This window comes from Pholcus phalangioides, unplaced genomic scaffold (assembly GCF_987345545.1).
Source record: "Pholcus phalangioides strain wild (caught in Gottingen) unplaced genomic scaffold, Ppha-v1.0 ptg000022l_1, whole genome shotgun sequence".
Lineage (NCBI taxonomy): Eukaryota > Metazoa > Arthropoda > Arachnida > Araneae > Pholcidae > Pholcus > Pholcus phalangioides.
The window spans coordinates 28,474,077-28,494,035 of record NW_028301615.1 but is presented as its reverse complement, the minus strand read 5'-3'; the positions used below and the strand labels follow the sequence as shown (position 1 = coordinate 28,494,035).

The following is a 19,959-nucleotide window of genomic DNA, read 5'->3' as shown; positions in this document are numbered from 1 at the left end:
AATGGGGTGGCGAGGGCATGCGCGCATTCCTACATGTACCAATTCACCAGAGGAATGTTTACGAGCTGTATGTACGGTTAAGTAATATAACAATGTAAAAAAAACAATGTGTTGATTTTTTTTTCTCGTTTTTAAGCTCACATACCCTCTTAAATCTCACCAAGGACCTTTAAGGGGTATGCGGACCCGTCGTTAAGAACCTATATCTTAAGTGAGGAAACATCTTGAAATCTTGCGTGCATTATGATTTGCATTATCGCAGTTGTTAACAGCGAAGATTATGGTTCAAGAATGTATATGATACCTGATGTGTTCGACATCGATCTTCGTAGGCATCTCTTCAGTGAATGTGCTGTTTACGATGGCCTGTCCGAAGCGTGCTCTGAATTCTGGCCATCTTTTCAGCACGTACCAATGATGGTACGGGTTCGGCCACTCCGATCGGGACACTGTCAAGTCATACCTTATGTCACTTTAATAGACAGCAGGGGGATTAAAACAATAATTCAATGATAAGACTGGCTACTGGAGAAAAATTATCATCAAAAGATATCATTGGAATATATATAAATGTGTTTCAAATATAAATTTATATTAAATACAGATTTTTCTTAAAGATAAATGCAACTCTAAGTACAGTATAAAGAGTATGAAGAAGTGGGAAAAGAACACAAAAATTGCTATAAATTATCATCCAGAAGAAATCCATTTTGAAGAATCTTGACCTACAAGGTTGCCCCATAAATTCTTAAATAGTTTAACCCTTACAGCGGCCCGAGATATCTCGTCTGACTTGATCTGCGGCATTTTGGAAATCCCGAAATATTTCGGGGTTCGTGAAAAACCCTTATTTCGGCAACACCGAGCCCAGATACCATTGTAAGTTTTCTTCTCCCGATAACAGGTTTTCCACCCACTTCCGTCCTGCCAATCAACTGCCTGCGGGCGGAGTCTTCTTTTATTAAAAGTCTGATAACGGAAGGATGCTTTTTCTTTGGGGTAGTTATACGATCAAGCATACAACATAAATAACGGACCAACCAGGCTCTGTCGCTTTCACGATATAAGCTCATTTCTCCGGAGGGCGTGAAAATTCTGAGCTACAAGGAGGAAAAAGATAAATAATTGGGAGTCGTTATCATGTGATCAAAATGGCCCCCTACTCATGTATGAGCATAGATATACAGTTGCATAAAAACATGTGCGAGGTCAGACACATAACGAAGGGCATCAGATTATACAATGAGTTCTGGGACCACTACCTTAGGGTATCCAGAGGGCTCTTATACAATATGCATTCAAATACGAAACATAAATAATAGAAAACGGTAGTTTTTTCCTCTTCTTTATTATTTTTTGTTATTAATGTTTTGTGTTGTGGGAGGGAGCATTTATCAGCTAGCACGATCGAAAAAAATTATTCTTCCAAAAAATTTGGCATTTATTACTTTCAAGTAGTCAAAATCTTCATTAGTTCTTAAGTTAATTTGAAATCTATTTTCTCATTTTAATTTCAAATTTTCATTAATTTTTGTTTCGTTCGTTTATGTTTTGTGTCGCCACAGTGTTTTGCCGATCGTGTTGCGATGATTGATAGAACCTTCACACATTTTTTTCAAACCGTACATTACCGTAGTTTCATAGACATCCCCTACCCCCACAGGTTTTCGAGTGAAAGGAAAAATCTTACGTCATTTCCGTTTCACTTTTTATCATTGAGGGAAGGGGAAAAAGGTTACGTCGTCGTTTCCGTTTCACTTTTTCTGGCGTGTATTTGAAAATTCACCCCATCCCTTAAGAAATTTCACTTAAAAAAAAAAACTAGAATTACCAAATCATGTTGGGAGCAGGCTGAGGGTTAAACGCGGAATATAAAATTTATAAATTTTTTGTGCTTACGTGCATGCAGGCTTGCAGAAATCATTGCATTCCTCCGACTGTAGAATACGATTGAAACGTCTCAGGAAATTCGTTCGGCAAGTCACTTCATGCGGCAAATAAATAAATAACACATTAATAAGTCCTTATATTCCCGAAATACGTTTAATTGTGAAGGGAAAAAATGGAATAGGATCATCCCTTTTTCGTTTAGTACCATGATAAAATTACAGAGGACGAGAATTGCTGAAGCTACCTTGTGTAACGTTGCAGGGGTCGCAGTACCTACTATTGCCCTGAGTGCTCTCTTCTGCGCAGTCGCAGAGCTTCAGCAAAAAGGCGTCTCTGCAAAGTGTCTGGCAGTACTGGAAAATGAGATATTTATGTATGAATGGATGAGTTTCTCCAGAACCTTAGCACTTACACGTCTAGTCAGATTGGGTTAGATTAGCCTTACTTCGTACGTATATACCCTGTGCTTCAGTAATTCCGTCTGACCCATCTTCCTTAGGTACTCCGACAGAGGCGAGCTATCGAATTCTCTGGTACATTCGCCGTAGGGCCAAGGTAGTCTTTCAATCTTCCTCTAGGGAAAAATATATTACAAGTATGTGAATAAAATGATGTGATGGTGTGATTTCCATAGAAAATCTTTTATTAAATACGAATGCTGTTGCCACTTTTTGGCATAGAGGGCACTGTACAAAGATATTACAGAACCCTAACGATAAGATTCTAAGATATTTTTAAACTTGTATTCGCTTAAACTAGATGTTTAAATTTGGAGCCAAAATATTTTGGAGGGCCCTTGGCAAAAGAGCTACCCGGAAATCAGGCCTCACCTTCAACCTATTCAGGCATAAGTTGTTTACCAAGAGTTCATGAACTCCTTGGGGCTCTATTTGAAATAGGTTTTTTTAGCCTCGTGTATTCATAATAGGATGAGGATCATTAAAAGACTTTGCTCGTGGAACTTACCATTCGAACGCTGACGTAGGTTTTGGTCCCGGGTTGGAGTACGACGCCTCCTCTTTGTAGAGTTGGATACGTACCTGCCGGATGGACGATGAGACGTGCTCCGTACTCCGGCGATAACATGTTTAGATATTCGTCCCGTTCGATGTTCAGAGTTAAGCGGAGTCCTTCGAAATACAACAAACACTATGAAATCATTATAGTTTCAAATACAACTACAGTTCAACTGTTTTTATTATCCCCGGACTCTCAAAAGTTATTCCTTTCCCAAATTTCCCGAATAGTTTTCTAAAAAAGTTTAGGAGGCAATTTTGGGGCGGAAGATACGGATTTTATATCGCATCTCGCATATGAGATACAAACTGAAGTTTTCAAATCCTTCACGTGCAGGATTTTGGCAACAAATTTGGATGATCTCTATTTGACGTACCGGCGATAAATCTGATAACCATGTCCTAACCTCCCGCACATTAGAAATATGTAGAAGGGGGGGGGGAAAGAGAGAAAAAGGAAAAACAGTATATAATAGATAAGTAGATAAGAAAGTATATATTAGATTTCTCTTCTCCCCTCAACCCTACGTGTTCTCTTTTGTTTTCACATGTATGTAATAGAAAGATACATTACAGTATATGTGAGAAAGAAAATCATCAACCGGATATTTTAGAAAAAAACGGGGAGGAAAAGAAACAACTTCGGCTTCATAGGGTTGCAATAAAGCTTCGCGATGGCAAGAAGAGAGGAAAGAGAACACGGAGAACTGGATTGTATTTATTACTGTGGCGTTCGGACGAAATATTTGGTCTGTGATTGTAAAGGGACTACCATTCAACCGAATGAAGAATTGCCAGTGTAACTTGCCAATGTCACCAATATTGCGCCAAGAAATGCTACGGAATAACTTCACTAACTTGTATAAAATAGTGTCCGCAAAAAGTTAAGAAAAGAGAAAAAAGGAATAGAAATGTTAAGGGCCCAAAATGCCTACTTTGGCCAGGACCTCCTTAAGTGAATATTGGGTCCTACCTAGAAAAAATTCTCATTCATATGAACTCTTATCGAGCACACGCCATTCATAGTGCGCAACAGTATTTCAGGAGCTTAACTTACCAAGGGTTAGACCTGGTTGTGTGACGTTCTGCAGAGACTCGTTGTTCACTGAAAAAGTGTGACACAGACCATACCTCGGGGATGTGTACGGCGTAACTTGCACGATAGAGTTCCTGTAGAAATTTAAGAGAACAATAATCGCACCGTTTTTTCTTCACTTTCAAACATGTTCTACTGTATGAGTGACTGTATGAATGAGTACCGCTTCTCGGCCTTTTGGCTAAGATCAAAGTGTATGAATGAGTGAGTGTGAGTGACAGAATAGGTGAGTGGATGACCACATAAGTAACCCAGTGTGTGAGTGACCAAGTGAGTGGGCGAATGACTGTATCAGTGACCAAATGAGTGATCGTGAGTAAGTATGAGTGACTATGGTAAAATGAATGATCAAGGGAGTGACTGTATGAGCGAGTGGGAGAACCGTGTGAATAACTGTATGAGTGCCTGATTGTACGAGTTACCAAGTGAGTGACCGTATGAGTGATCACACTCATTTGGTCTCTCGTGTAGTCACATACTGTCACTCACTCACAGTCACCCACCCACTCACTTGTTCATTCATACGATCACTCACCCCTTCACTTGATCATACATACGGTTACTCACAACTCACATACATACGGTCAGCCATACGGTCACCCGTCACCCACTTGGTCAGTCCTACGGGTTTCTGTTCTGGTTGGGCAGGCGTCATAAGTGGAGTCCCTCAAGGAAGTGGCCTTGGCCCCATACTTTTTCACTTTTTATCGATAAACTCGATCAGGGTATCGATGGGATTGATTGGTTTGCATTTTATATATTTTTATTGAATAAAAAGTATTGAAGAAGAACCAATATTCCGTAAGGCAATGGGCGAGGTGGTTTGGGTATGGCTACAAAGGCTACCTCCTGGCTACAAAGTATGTACGGTTTAGGAGACCATACCTATAGAGGGACATAGACCGGCTGGTTGAAGGGGATGCAGAAAAGAGCTACGCGTGTCCTTGTTGGCACAGAAGAGTGACTTCATTTTTTGAAGATGTTTACGTTGGAAGAACGCAGGTGTGTCGGGTGATATGATCGAAGTGTTCAAAATTTTCAAAGGGATGGATTGGATGGATCACGAATTATTAATACGCCGTCAATCGACTGATTTGACAAGGGGTCTTTAATATCGATTGGTAAGGGACAATTCTAGGTTAGGGTGTCACAGGGGATTTTTCTCTGATAGGGTTGTTAACAAATGGAATAACTTGCTCCCCGGGGTTAGTAAATTGTAACATAATTGACACGTTTATGTAAAAAGAAATACGATAAACATGTTGGATAAATCGAGAAGCTCTGTCCATACTTACAATAAAACAACCATAAGTATTCTTTATGGGCATTGTACAGTCAAATTCCGTTTTAACGAGTATCGTTATAGTGAAACTGTCGTTTTAAAACGAACACTTTTCTAATTCCCCCAAATAAATTTTTATGTTAATAATGCAAAAACCTGGAATTCCTTTATAACGAAATTTTTAGTTATAAGGAAGTGATCTCTCCTTTCTCTTGGAGTTAGTTATAATGGGATTCGAATGTATTATATTTTATCATGTATATATAGTATTAAGTTTTCATAATTACATTTTCAATTGAGTTACTGCATTTTAGAAAATATAGGACATATTTGTTATGGGCATCTTTTTCTCATCCACCTCATTGGGGATTTTGCCTGTTGCGACCTTGTATTTGTATTTGAATACGATCGCCGTGTGCCCAGAAACCCAACTAGAGAGTTTTAGCCATGTCTCTCCTGATGCCAAGTGAAAAATCCACGTTTCTAAGTGTAATATTCACTGAGATATTCAAATTGGAAAAACGGAAGAAAATTGGGAAAAAACAGTGGAAAAAAACCCCCCATTAAATCCTGGTCAAACGGTTTTCCCGTATTTCACGCTATTTTTCTCCAACTTTCCTCCGTTTTTCCAATTTGAATACCTCAGTGAATATTGCACTTAGAAACGTGGATTTTTTTAGTTGGCATCAGGAGAGACATGGCAACAACTTTCTAATTGGGTTTTTAGGCACACGGGGACTGTAAGTTAATGTTTTCAAACAATTACACAACTCCTTCGAACATGAATGACATAACTGAGTACTAAACGTTATTTGGAATCTTTTCTAGTTCGAAGGTCTACCAACGGTTGGCAAGTAAAATGCCGTACGCCCCTGTATACCTATCCACACCTTATACAAATACATTTTAAATTGCAAATCTCGCCGTAGAGACAAATGACAGCCACTTCCGATTCGACCCGTCATACGAGTAATTATGGCAGAATACAGAATACAGAATGAACCAAGCACGTCCAGGCTCTATCGCTATTGCAATTTAAGCACAGTGGTCATAAGACCGGGAAAACCTACTGGTGTATCAGCCAAGCGAAGCCACCCCAAGCCAACCCAACCTCCCAGGGCGCCTCTCACCAACTCCAGTAATTATGGCAACCACTTCAATAGGTCTGTATTCAAATCAACTTGGGAACAGTCTGGCCGGCATTGAGGAAATTCTGGTGAAGCCATCAATGGCATCGAAACCAAAATATATAAAATAATAGTTTATACAATATATATATAGGGCGACTTACGAGCTGTTGAAGCAGTTGCGGGCGTCGTAGCTGCAGTGGACGAGGAAATCGTCTTTCTGATGTCCGTACTTGAGTAGACTGTCCCTGGTGACCGTGAGGCTCATCCAGATATCGCTCAGGTCCCAAGTTTTGCTGCGGTTCAGGAATTCTTCGATGGTCCGGAAGCAGAAGGTCGTCACGTCCAGGTTCACAGATGAACCTTTCAGCTTCAGTTGAGACAATTCCCTCAAGATCGTGAACTGACGCTTTATATAACTCTGAAAATGACCAAAATGATTTAAAACCAAAAAATACACCTCTGTTCCTGCGATGTATCACTGGTACTTCAACTATACATGGTTCAAAGAAAGCTTGAGTAATCACCCAGAAGATCACCTTCACCAAAGGATTCTCAAACACATAGAAAATATCTTGGCAATTATTTTTGGGGGCAAAAACAGGGAATACATGAAGTGCATATGAAAACAATGCACTGGGGGAAAAAATCCCATTGGTTTTTTAACTTGGCGTTTTATTTCAATTCAAATTTTACTTTCTGTTCAATGTCTAGAAGCGTGATTTATATTCTAAAAGTAATTTACAGTTATTTAAATTATTATCAGTGCGAAAAGTTATTTTTGCACCATTTTCAATATTCCAGTCATCCAATCAGCCAAAGGGAAATGGCCAATTCACAAATATCGATCCTCTCACCACACAAAAACAAAGTTTGATTTTTATGTTTTTACACAAGCTCAAGATGGTTTTTGGCGGCCCAACGGTCACCTAAGAACTGCCGCTATGGTGGTCTAGTAGTCATAGTGACGGATTCACAGGACCCGGGTTCGAACCCCACCGTCGCTCACAGTGGTGGTCGGCTGGAGTTGGTTTTCTGTGGTTCCTAACTTCGAGGCTAGAATGCGAGCCGATCTCCCTTTTACTAAGTCTCGCCGCAGAGACAACAGGCCTACAACGATGCAATTATTCAATCATCACAATTCACTCATAATTGGTAAAATTGATGGCAGAGGGTGGTACTACACAGAAACACGCTTCACGTTAGGTTCACTATACGTACACGCACATTCCCACATGCACCAATTCGTTAAAAGTTCCGCAGAGGGATATGAACGAGGGTTCATGTATGGTTTAGTAGGTCACCTAAGAACCGGTTAAGCATGTGAATAGATATATCCTAAGCTTCTTTATCGGTTTTTTGCCTTTTTTTTTGGGAAGTTCTTTGTATACCACATTTCTTTACTGTAATTACAGTACATATGACTTAACGTGATGGCAGTACATCGCATCCTCCAAGCTCATCTCGAAAAATTGAAAGAAATCATGAGTGCTTACCCGAAAGAGCACCTTCACCAAAGAATTGTCGACTAGGATCATATACGTAACGGAGAACAACACATTGAAAATATCAAGGCGATTATTTTTCGGAGCAAAAACAGGGAACATTAAGTGCATGTGGGAACAAAGATGGAAAGAATCCCATAAATTGTTTTAAATATAAAATTTTATTTCAACTCAAACTTAGTTTTCTGTTAAACGTCCAAAAATGCGTGACATTCGAAAATTCTTCTTTCTTCTGGTTTTCAATATTCCAGTCACCCAATCAGCCAATGACAAATGACCAATTGACAAATGTCGATCTACTCACCACGAAAACAAAGTTTAAAACAAAAAATTGCTATATTCAGTCTTTTTTGGTCCTAAGCCATTGGGAATGTAGTTCTGCTAACATAGCGTTATTGATAAGGGGCACCATGTTTTATCGCTAAATGGTGCGAGATTGGTGCGCATATTGCTGAATGGTTGTGAAACTGCCGGTGCCCCATCAAAATAAAAACTATTTTTTTGCGGAAAATATTAGAAGTTAAAATCTGTTGTAAAGTGAAATAGATTGAAAAAATGAACATGATGAATATATATGTTATTTCGATAACGGTGGAGGTGCATAAATTGGTGACTTTAAAGGTACACAATAGGTGCTTGACACTCAGAAGGTTAATGGTTTCATTGGAGACTAGAATTTGCATCAGGACTAAATATAAAGGGTGCATAGCAAACAGGGTGTTACGGCATTTTATTACATTCATATTGCAAGGGTTATGTATAGTTTTTAAAATAAAGAAAGTAACTTTTTATACAGTCGCCAAGTGCCCAAACCCCAATTTAAAAGTTGTTTCCCTGACTCTCCTGATGCCAAATAAAACACTTTCACGTTTCTAAGTACAATATTGAATCAGATATTCTAATTTGAAAAACAGCGGAAATATTTTGAAAAAAAAAAGCTCTAAAATACGGAAAAACCGTTTCAACCACATTTAACGCTGTTCTTTCCCAAATTTCTTCCGTTTCCCGAATTCAAAATTATCTCAGTGAATATTGCACTTAGAAACGTGGAATTTTTTTTTTGTTTGAATCAGGAGAGACAGGGCAATGACTTAATTGGGGGTTTGGGCACGTGGGGACTGTATAAAAAGTTTATTTTTTTATTTTTAATAACTATACAACCCCTTGAAACATGAATGCCATATCTGTGTACTACACGTTATTTGGAAACTTTTTCTAATTGGAAGTATACCTCTAGAATCAACGGGTTCGCAAGTAAAATGCCGTAACCCCCTGTTTGCTATGAACCCTGTATATCTCTCACTGGAAGGGTGGTTGAACAGTTGTAATGAGACTGGAATTCGTAAAATGGTACGTGAGCAATGATTTATGGCACTCACCTTCTTCAGAACATTCAGGTTGCAGACCGTTAGCGACGGGAAAGATATCTCGTCAGCATGTATCTCTTCAGTGATGGTCACCCTGGGATATTCGAGGAAACTCTGGACCAAGAAATTACAGTGGAACGTGCAGGCTATCAGGGCGAGGAAGAACACGAAGACCCAGAACAGTCTCGTGTACACGCATCTCGAAGTCGCGGCTCTCCTCAGACCATGAGCCGAAGACTGAAGAGCGAATGTCCTGCACAGCGAACAGAAGGACACCTCAGTGGCCGACGAGCCACTGCCGTTCTTGTGGACATTGGTGATGGTGGGCTGGCCGTAGGCTTTGTCTACGGGAAACATTTCGGTGAGGTCCTTGGAAGAAGTTCAGGCTTGGAATTCTGTTGCAAGGGAAGCTTCTCCCATCACTGGTCACTCGTGTTGACAGTCAAAGTGTAGCTGTAATGTTGCTTTCGTGTGAGGGCAGTCAGCTCTATATTTATACCGTATTTATGGTGTAAGTACTCTCGCTCCACCTGGGCTTTCTTTGCAGAGTGCCCAGAGTCACCGACATTCGATCGATTGTTTTATGAGAGATTTAGCACCGTTTGGGAAATGGTCGACGCGGGTGCGTGCAAATATTAAATTTGGGCCAATTTTCAGGAAGCGGTACGTCTTTATCTTAACTGATTAGACTCGGAATGAGTGGTAGTTGCCGACTATCAAGGCAATCGCATTCCTCGCAGGGCATCATTATGTCCGGTGACCAGATTTCAATAAAACAAAACCGGGGCATGCAGCAAACTCTCACTAAATAGCACCAATTTTTGCTGAAAGGTGCCTATCTGGGATCAGACCATATTGTATTATGGTTAAGCTGGAACAACTCAGAGATCAATTCCCTCAACCGATATATGTCTGATCACCCTTTTAAAATAATTTTTATTGCGTGACAAAGGAGATAAGGATAATATAAGCATTAATAGTGACCTAGACTAACATAGGCTATTTCTTTGACATTATAATAAGGTGCTTCTTAACTTATTTTTTTTTATTCCCCCCGTCCCTGTATTTTTCTCGTGGTCCCTACAAATTCATCCAGGAGCACGACATTTTCTATTCGTTGATGTTTTCAGTAAATGCACAGTGAACAAAAATTTTGTGAATAACGTGAGTCTATAGACCCCCGGGATACTATTATTACTACTAAACCCATCATGCACCTTGTAAATATTCTTCTGAGGGACTTCTAACGAATTGTGCCACGTATTTGCTTTGTAGCTAACGTGAAGTTTTTTTCTCTGAGCAATATTCGTTATGTATTTAAGAAGCGCCACCTATCTTCCCAATTTGGAACCAAACAACTTGTCAGGTTATTTCGCCTGTTCTGTTATGCATGGCAATAACGCATGCTCTTATTTTTAAGAGCGAGAGAGGATGTGAAAGGGTTATAAACCTCCTCTATAGAGCGGTCATAAATCCAGTTATTTGTCCCGTATTAGCGAGTTTTTTCTTGGCACGATATTGGTTTGATCGCGTTAATGACAGGTAAATTAACCAAGCGTTTCCGAATAGAGATCCATAGGCTCTGGGATACTGTGGGGGGAGGGGGACTCTATTTAAATCAAGTAAGAAAAGAGTCGTGTTTGATGATAAATTAAGTTACAGCCCTGCAACACATGTTAAGCATTTAAGTGAAATATGGTGGAAAACAAAACCACTTTATTTACTGCTTTTTCCCTCACATTTTTGGGCACTATAAATTTATCCGAGGATGATGTCACTCTTCGCTATCTATACAAACGTTTTTAACAGCTGGCTGGTGCGAAGATATACAGTCGAATACCGTTATAGCGAAAATCTCGTTTTAACGAACACTTTTCTAATTCCCCAGACAAGTTTGCATAGGAACAATGCAAAGAGTTGGAATTCCTTTATAACGAAATTTCATATTAACGAAGTGATTTCTTCGGTCTCTTGGAGTTCGTTATAACGGGATTCGACTGTATATTTTGGAAAGAGAGAAAATTCAACTGCCAATGCGGAGAGAATTGAACCCACGTTCTTTCATTTTCCGGGTGAACGCCCTAGACCACTAGATTCAAAAGGGCAACGAATTTCTATCTTTCTTTGGAGCTCGTGTGCACTGAACAGGACCGTACATGGACGGTCGGACCTAACTCAGGCCAAAGCTCTCAACTGCTGATAATGCCACCAGATGGCGACTTATCCGAGGACGATGATGTCATTCTCCGCTGTCCTTACAAAGGTTTTTAACAGCTGGCTGATGCGAAGATATATTTTGGAAAGAGAGAAAATTCAACTCAAATCAACTTCAAATCCAAAATGTATCTTCGCATCAGCCAGCTGTTAAAAACCTTTGTACTATAAATTCGCCCAGAATTCAAATCGACGAGTAGAAAGGCTGTCGCTCTTCGATATTAGGGAGGATACACGAATTAAATATTTTTCAAAAAAAGCAAAAAAAAGAAAGAAAAAAGATTAAGGAAACACCAATTCGACTTATAGTTAAACGCCAATTGGCAGAGATTATCTGGATGTCTCCTTTTGGTCTTGACGAATTATGGTCAATCATTGATAGAATTATTTTATGAGTTTATAATTATTATACAACGCCACAACAGGCAAATTGCCAAACGAGGTGGCTGACTTAAGAACATCATGTATCCCCGAGCCAATTTTTGGAGGCCCTACCTACTACTGCTACACCACACATGCCCCCCCCCCGCGGAACCCCCAACGAATCGGTACATGCGGGAATGTGCGTGTACGTGTAGTGAAACCTGACGTGAAGTTTTTTTGTTTCTCTGTAATGCTTGTTATGTGTAGTGCTGCCATCTGCCACCAGTTTTTCTAACTATGAGTGAAGTGTTATGATTGAATGATTTATCGTTGTAGGACTGTTGCTCTCTGTGGCGAGACTTTTTAACGGGGGGATCGGCTCGCATTTGCGCCTTGAAGTTGGGAACCACAGAAAACCAACTTCAGCCGTCCACCACTGTGGGGTTCGTACGCGGATCCGTCACTATAACGACTCGACCACCACAGCGGCGAGTGGTATTTTATGAGTTTATAATTATTTTATAAGTTTTAAAATGATAATTATTTTATGAATTTATAATTATTTTATGAGTTCATAATTATTTTATGAATTTATAATTATTTTATGAGTTTTAAAATTATAATTATTTTATGAGTTTTAAAATTATAATTATTTTATGAGTTTTAAAATTATAATTATTTTATCAGTTTATAATTATAATTATTTTATAAGTTTTAAAATTATTTTATGAGTTTTAAAATTATAATTATTTTATGAGTTTTAAAATTATAATTATTTTATCAGTTTATAATTATAATTATTTTATAAGTTTTAAAATTATTTTATGAGTTTTAAAATTATTTTATGAGTTTTAAAATTATAGTCATTTTATGAGTTTATAGTTATTTTATGAGTTTTAAAATTATTTTATGAGTTTTATAGTTATTTTATGAGTTTTATAGTTATTTTATGAGTTTTATAGTTATTTTATGAGTTTTATAGTTATTTTATGAGTTTTATAGTTATTTTATGAGTTTTAAAATTATAATTATTTTATGAGTTTATAATTATTTTATGAGTTTATAATTATTTTATGAGTTTATAATTATTTTATGAGTTCTTGGAGGTGTTTTTTATCCCCATTAAAAAACAAATATTGAATTTTCAAAGACCTATCGCACACTTTTAAGAATTCTTGAACGATCCCCTCACACGTAACCGTATAGAGAAAATATATTTTTTAATATCATAATACGATATATATATTTTTCCGAGAATTGCGTCTCTTCACCTGAATTGAAGTCCATTTTTTTTTCCCCCCGACGACGTATTTCACGACGTCGGACAACGAACGGATGATGGTCTAATGGATATTTGCCAGATCCCAACTCCCCTCCCCTCCTCTAAGAAAAAGCAAAACAGGAGAAAAATGTCTGGAGATGTCGGATCACAAAAATATGGTACGGTTTCAGGAAATATAGAAGAGAAAATAAAATAAATAGCTATTTCGCTCTCTTGCTCACAATATTTGGTAGACAAACTGACTTGTATACGAGGCGGGGTGTGTCCTCTATTGTAAATTACATAGAACTTTATTGCTCAGTATATTCTGGCAAACATTGGGATGATACTGACGTAAAATGAATTTGTCACTTGATGATGTCGGAGGTAAAGAAATCGATTCCGAGAAATATTCGATGCCATCAAATAGTATCCATATTCCTTATTTACAGTCGAATCCCGTTATAACGAACTCGAGGAGACCGGAGAAATCACTTCGTTACAACGAAATTCCGTTATAAAAGAATTCCAAGTTTTTACATTGTTCCTATGTAACCTTATCTGGGGGATTGAGAAAGTGTTCGTTTAAACGAGATTTTCGCTATAACGGTATTCGTTGAAATGGGATTCGACTGTATTTCACTGTTACATAGTCGTATCGAAGATCTTGGTGCTCATGCCGTAATGACTTAAGGTCGCGGAAAAATAAGGACCGTAATTTTTTTTTCTCCTATTTAACGAATGATATGGCTATAGACGGATTTTTCTCAGCCCAATATATCAAGGAAACAGGTACTTTATGGATTTTATGCGGAGGTGGACTCGGGAAGAGAAGCCATCTGGTCTATTTACACTACTGGAGAAATGACCCTGCCTTCGCTATTTCACTCACAGTGGCGTGAGGCGCTGAAGTAGAAAGGCATTAGTAAGCGTCTCTTAACTTCAGCAAGGGAAGGCAAGGTCGTGTCTCCAGTGCTGTAGATGCTTTCTCGGAGTACAAGAGGGACTGGGTTCGAGTCCCGGTGGAGAGACCAGATGGCTTTTTCTTTCCGGGTTCACATAAAATCCAGAGAAAATATCTGTTTCTTTCAATGTTAGAAAATTTTTGCCTAAAGAAATTTAACTTCTTTCTTTAAATAGCATCCCATGCTGTAAGTGCGTATCTGCCCTGCTCCCGATTTATGCATAGGTAAGTGGGGCTCTCAGTAATTTTTCGCCCCCCCCCGTACAAAAGCGTTCTTCAACTTTTTCATACTTGTGGGGACCTGCATTTTTGGGAGAAATAAATGATTTTCAAACCCGAGGGAAGGAAATATATTAATGACAGAGATAATTTCAGCATTAATGAAAGATGATTTCAGCATTAATGAAGGATAATTTCAGAATTAATGAAACAGACCATCTCATCATTAATAAAAGATTATTATGGAAAAAAATGAGATAATTCCAAAATTAAGGAAAGAGATAATTCCAGAACTAATGAAAGATAATTCCAGAACTAATGAAAGATAATTCCGAAATCAATAAAAGAAATAATTCCACTATTAATGATGAGAAAAAAAATCCGGAGAATTGATGAAAGAAATAATAATTAACAAAGACTAATAATTTATAAAGGAGATAATTCAAGAATTATTGAAAGAAAATTTTGTCTGCATTAACGAAATAAATTATTCCAATATTAATGAAATAAATAATTTAATCTTTTTTTATCTTTATAGATTCCTTTTTTTTTAAATCTTTAAAACCCAATATTTAGAGACCGAACTGTACATTTCTATGGGGCGCGCGCAGGGCCGTCATTCCAACTTTTTCCAGGGGGGGGGGGGCATAATTGTAATCATTGGATGAAGTTCACACAGGATGGCTAATTGATCGAATGCTCGCGAGCACGAAATCTTACACTAGCATTGAGCACTCTTGATGTACTAAGATGCAATTCTCGGGCAATTGCAGCCACCTGAGGACCCTCACATATAGAACTCTAACGGGGGGGGGGGGGGCAGGAACTGAAAACCATTGACATTGGTACGGAAGGCCTACATCCCTCCCCACACCATTAATTCAAGGACAGGCATTATATCTGGGGTTTTCCCATCTCGGCGACGTTTTAAAAAAAACTTCAATAATGTCTCTGTTATTAAACTCCAAGAAAAAAATTTTGGTGGGCGCTGTAGAGACGAAGTTGATAAGATGCTCGCTTGAAGTACGAAAGGATGTTCAGAGGTGTTGCGAGTTCGATGCCCGATTCGTTTTTATCAGAAACCTTCCCGACATGGAGGTACAACAGACAGGACGATAACATGACAACAGAAAAACGATTGTTGCCGCAGGAAGTTTCACACCAACGGGTTAGCGCACCATCCTCTCAGTGAGTAAAAAAATCAAAATGTTGAACGCTGCCATACGAAATCGGTGTGCAGCAATTATAGGTCCCGGTTTAATTAACCCTCGCATGGAGAAAATGATAGTGTCGCGACATAAATGATCAATGATCGAAAAGTTTGTTTCTGTGGGCGAATTATATTTACTATCTTATTTAAGAAATGAACATTGTGCCGCAAAGTTATCCTCCATTCCAAGCAGTAGAATGTCCAAGACCAGCTCAGTCATAGTGAAAATGTACGAGGAATTTTGATGTACGTAATAAGGATTGGTGACAGTGTCTTCTTAAAACTGGTGCGCGCGTTCGTAATTTTGAGTGTGCGCCATCTCTTCAGGTTTTTTTTTTGCGCCACAAACAGACAGGATTTTGCCACTCGTCGGTAGTGTGGCTGTTTCATGGCGAGAGTGATGGGAATGTTGCAGAAGATAAGCATTGTTAAAAAGTCTGTCAATTACTTCCTGGACGTAAGAAATGCAACGCCGATTGTAAGAGAGAAATGCATTTTTATAACCATTCCTTACATGAGACACGAAACATACAAGCCGAGCCGACGTGACTCAAAATGGTGTCCATCGAGGGCGTTGGGAGTGTTTTGAATCTGTGAATATTGTTCTTGAGCTTTACGCTAGAAGCTTAGATGTCCGAATTAATTCTCCACAACCCACAGCACCACTGGTTCCTACGCCAATGGCGTCCATTGAAAATGATCATCTCATTGATTTCGATGAACAACTGACTCGCTTCATCCAAGTTTGTGGCGGGTTTTGTTGAAACACCCGCTCATCTGTGACGTTAGCCACCCTCCAACCGAATATGTCTGAGATCGAATTGAAGAACAGACAAGGATTCGACTAGGATGTGTTTGGAATCGGTTCTGGGCTTTGTTGGGGAATTAACGGATCCAGTGGGATGCTGAAAACGATGACGTGTGTTACTCATAGAGCTTGTGTCTTGAAGTCGGAGTATCGGGTCCCAGGGCCGCCCTTATCAGAAGCGGGGCGAAGTGCGAAAATGATTTCGGAACTACTTAGCCCTGATTTTATACTTTTTTCTTGGGGGGGGGAGAGAATCGGCATCCAAAGATTCCATGCCTTATCACAGAATACATACAGGAATGCTGAAAAATATCTACTCACAAATGAATATTTAGAATCAATGAAAGATAAATCCCAGAATTTATGAAAATTGATAAATAATGTAATAAATACTGTAAGCCCAGAATTGAAGAAAAATTCGGAATCAAATAAGTTGATCACAGCGTAAGTGTGAGGTCCCTTAAACCCCGGGGCCCGGTGTGACCGCACCTGCCGCATATCCTCAAGAAGGGTCTGTCTGGTCTTTTTCTGTGGAATTTATTGATACAGAACGGGATTTCATTTCCGACCAAACCTGATCGGTAGTAAATTGCTGGATGGCGATGTGGCCGGAGTTGTTCTGCGCTAAAGTAGTGTTGAAGTTGCAGACAACTCTAAAAAAACACGAAACATCAAACCTTGATGATTTCTCTTTCCGACTATCAGCTTCTAATTCAGTGTGCAAGATCAAGAAATTGCAACATGAAAACTTCTATACTTTAGTGACATTCATGATCGTGAAATGTAACATTTCTTCTACAGTTGAAAAACTGACGAATGGCGAACGGACCAAGTCACTAACGTGCTTCCAAATCCAAATCTATTTTATATTGAAATAAGGCCCAAGAAATTCATTCGTTTTGAGTACTCCAGCGGTTGAAATTTTTAAAATAAAAACTACAAAGATAATTCATGATTTAATTGTGCTTTTATGCACATATCTGCTTCGAATCGACGAGACATTTCGATGGTGCTCCTGGAGGCCAAAAGTTTTTCCAAAGGCAACAGCTACAGCATACTCGATCTCTCCAAGGGAGAGAAGTTCATGGTCGTGGACTTCGGTGCCGTCCGAGGATACGTTCGAGTCATCAACAGGATCGGTAGAATCGGGTATGTCCAGCTGGAGCACGTCGGACTCGTGGTGAGTTAATTTATTCAATTGAAAGGATTCGTATATACCTCAATTCCCAAAAATAGTTTGGCATACACCTGGAATCGGATGTACTGGTTGATACAGTTACTTGGGGTCCGAGGGATGCGTGGTTGACCAATCAGTTCAGGAATTCAGGGTTAAAAGAATTACAACATCTTCCTGTTGAGGCTTTCCTTAGGAAAAACACCCGCTAGCCGAATACCAACCCTGCATGAATTAATGCTGCATAATACATATCAGTGTTTCCGTGATACCGCTGCATGTTGTTTGACACTCATCGTGAGGATCCAGGTTCGAAACCCGTTGGCAGCACAGTGGTGGTCTGTTAAAGTTTTTTTTTTTTGCGTTTTTTCAACTTCGAGGCTTAAATGCGAGCCGGTCTCTCATTTAAAATGTCTCTCCTCGGAGAAGAGACAGGCCTACAACACGATACTTTCTAACATGGAAAAATTCAAGCATTTATCGCCTATATTTCAAAATATGGAAGATAGAGGGGTTTACCAGCAAGAACAGGAACAAACACAACTCTGACAAAATAAAAACGTTAGGGACATGCATATACATAAGCTCACGCAACACATTCTGAAACGCATCGATTCGTTAGTGATTCCGCAGAGTTGTAGTTGTGGTCTTTCAGTGATGGAGATTTTCCAAACTCTCGGTTAAACTTTCTCGATGGCATTGAGTAACATAGGATCATAATAAGCTGCCATATACAGGGTGTCCCAGAACTCTACCGCTAAAATGAGAGGGAACGTAGGGTAGCAAATGATTTTTTTATCCCATTTTAACATGAAATTTGAGCCAATGGCGCCAATAAAAATCATAGAGTAAATCAAGGAGTGAAGGGAAAGAAAATATCCCCCCTCCCTTATATGCAGACATATCACTTTTACACATTACCTTACAGAGGGAAAAGAATGGTATCTCTCTTCCCCTAGTAAATGCCTAGAAGGAAAAAAAACTTTATTTTCCGTCTCACACCGCGCATGAAATTTCCCTGTCGCTGTTTATGATGTTGGCATGGTTGCCATATTTTGGGGTTTTCTGAAACAAGTAAATGCACGCATCTTTCGAATAAGTGGGTTACGACCAAGGAGTTTCATTGCCGTAACGTTTTGTCTTGACGAGTACTGTTCTCACATTTATAAAGTTCTAGAACACTCTGCATAATGTTTAAATTTAAGGAGGAAAAAATTGTAGGGGATCTCTGAACCATGTACCTAAAATATGTCTCCTTTCCCGAGAGGAAATTAATCCCATGTAAAGTAACTATTCTCCCTCTTTTCTCTCTGCAAGTTAGGCAACCCCTTCGATTTTTTTCTTTTTATTTGTTAGAGTTCTGATGCCCTACTTTGAACGAATAGAGACTTGATTTCGACTCGAATCATGTGTCAATACACTTAGGCTTTTGCAGGCATACATACATACACACGGATATTGCAGATTTTATAAAGGTAGTTCAAGCTGGGGGCGTGGTAATGAGGCCATCGTCTCTTGACCACCAGGATGCTAAACGATTTCTTTTCTATCTGAGGCTTAAAATCCTTAAAAAAAACCTATAATATCGAAAATAAAAGTGCAGACAGAGCTCTTCGACATGTACCTAAATATAGGGAGAAAGAAAAAAGAGAAGTGGAACACTCTTCAGCAACATGGAAATAAATCACTTTTATGTCACTATTTTGTCACCGAATTCGATTTCTTTCACCCCGACCTTACTTATCCAGTCCGGAATTTTTTTTTTCCTTTTTGGTCAATATCCTGGCAAATACACTAAAAAAGGTAATATCCGGTCAGAATGTCGTAAACATGGTCATCGTCATTGTATTGATGTTTGTACTCTTCCTTTTGATATTTACGCAAACATATTCTCTTTTCAAGTATGAAAATTGACACATATTCGTCAATATATTGCCCATTGAATGTGTGGAAATTTGTGTATATAATTTTTAATAGGTGAAGGCGACAGTAGAACAAGAGCACGAATTCATAGACGATATAATGTGTCAGATTGAACGTAAGAACAACGGGAACATCGAGAAGAGCAATCTAAAACTACTCAGGTAACAACATATATTTGAGCAGGGGTTCTTAAATCAGGGGTCGCGATCCAAACTTGGGTAATCATTTTTTTGTATCGATTCAAACATCCACACAACTCCTGCATTCATCTTTTTTTATTCCTTCAGGGATCTGTACAAACTGAGGTACATCATCGCTAGGTACGGGACGAATTGGAGCGAGAAGATCAGTATCAAAGGTACGAAGTTCATCAGGGTCCCTAAGACACTTTCCGACATGATGCGCGACAATATAGAAGGTGAAGGAAACATTGTCTGCCATTGTTCGGACGAGAATTCTACCAGAAATAGATGCAGAGGATCGGGATCGATCGACACGGACCATTCTCAAGACACCTTACTGCTGAATTTCACCGACGGG

At 39.0% G+C, this 19,959-nt stretch overlaps 1 protein-coding gene across 1 annotated transcript; it reads right to left on the bottom strand.

Moving 5' to 3' along the window:
- Positions 1-2,105: 2,105 nt before the first annotated feature.
- Positions 2,106-9,640, bottom strand: LOC149070140 (acid-sensing ion channel 1A-like). The gene is made up of 6 exons (XM_089249282.1): positions 9,296-9,640; positions 6,576-6,832; positions 3,964-4,076; positions 2,857-3,020; positions 2,351-2,464; positions 2,106-2,243 (listed from the first exon to the last, which is right to left on the bottom strand). The coding sequence occupies exons 1-6, from the start codon at positions 9,638-9,640 to the stop codon at positions 2,106-2,108; spliced, it is 1,131 nt and encodes a 376-aa protein (XP_089105408.1).
- Between the last annotated feature and the right edge of the window lie 10,319 nt (positions 9,641-19,959).

Coding starts and splice junctions, on each gene's coding strand:
- LOC149070140 (XM_089249282.1), bottom strand. CDS start 9,640: ATGTTTCCCGTAGACAAAGCCTACGGCCAGCCCACCATCACCAATGTC. Junction 6,833..9,295: donor ACCTGAATGTTCTGAAGAAG/GTGAGTGCCATA, acceptor GGTCATTTTCAG/AGTTATATAAAGCGTCAGTT. Junction 4,077..6,575: donor CGCAACTGCTTCAACAGCTC/GTAAGTCGCCCT, acceptor AAATTTCTACAG/GAACTCTATCGTGCAAGTTA.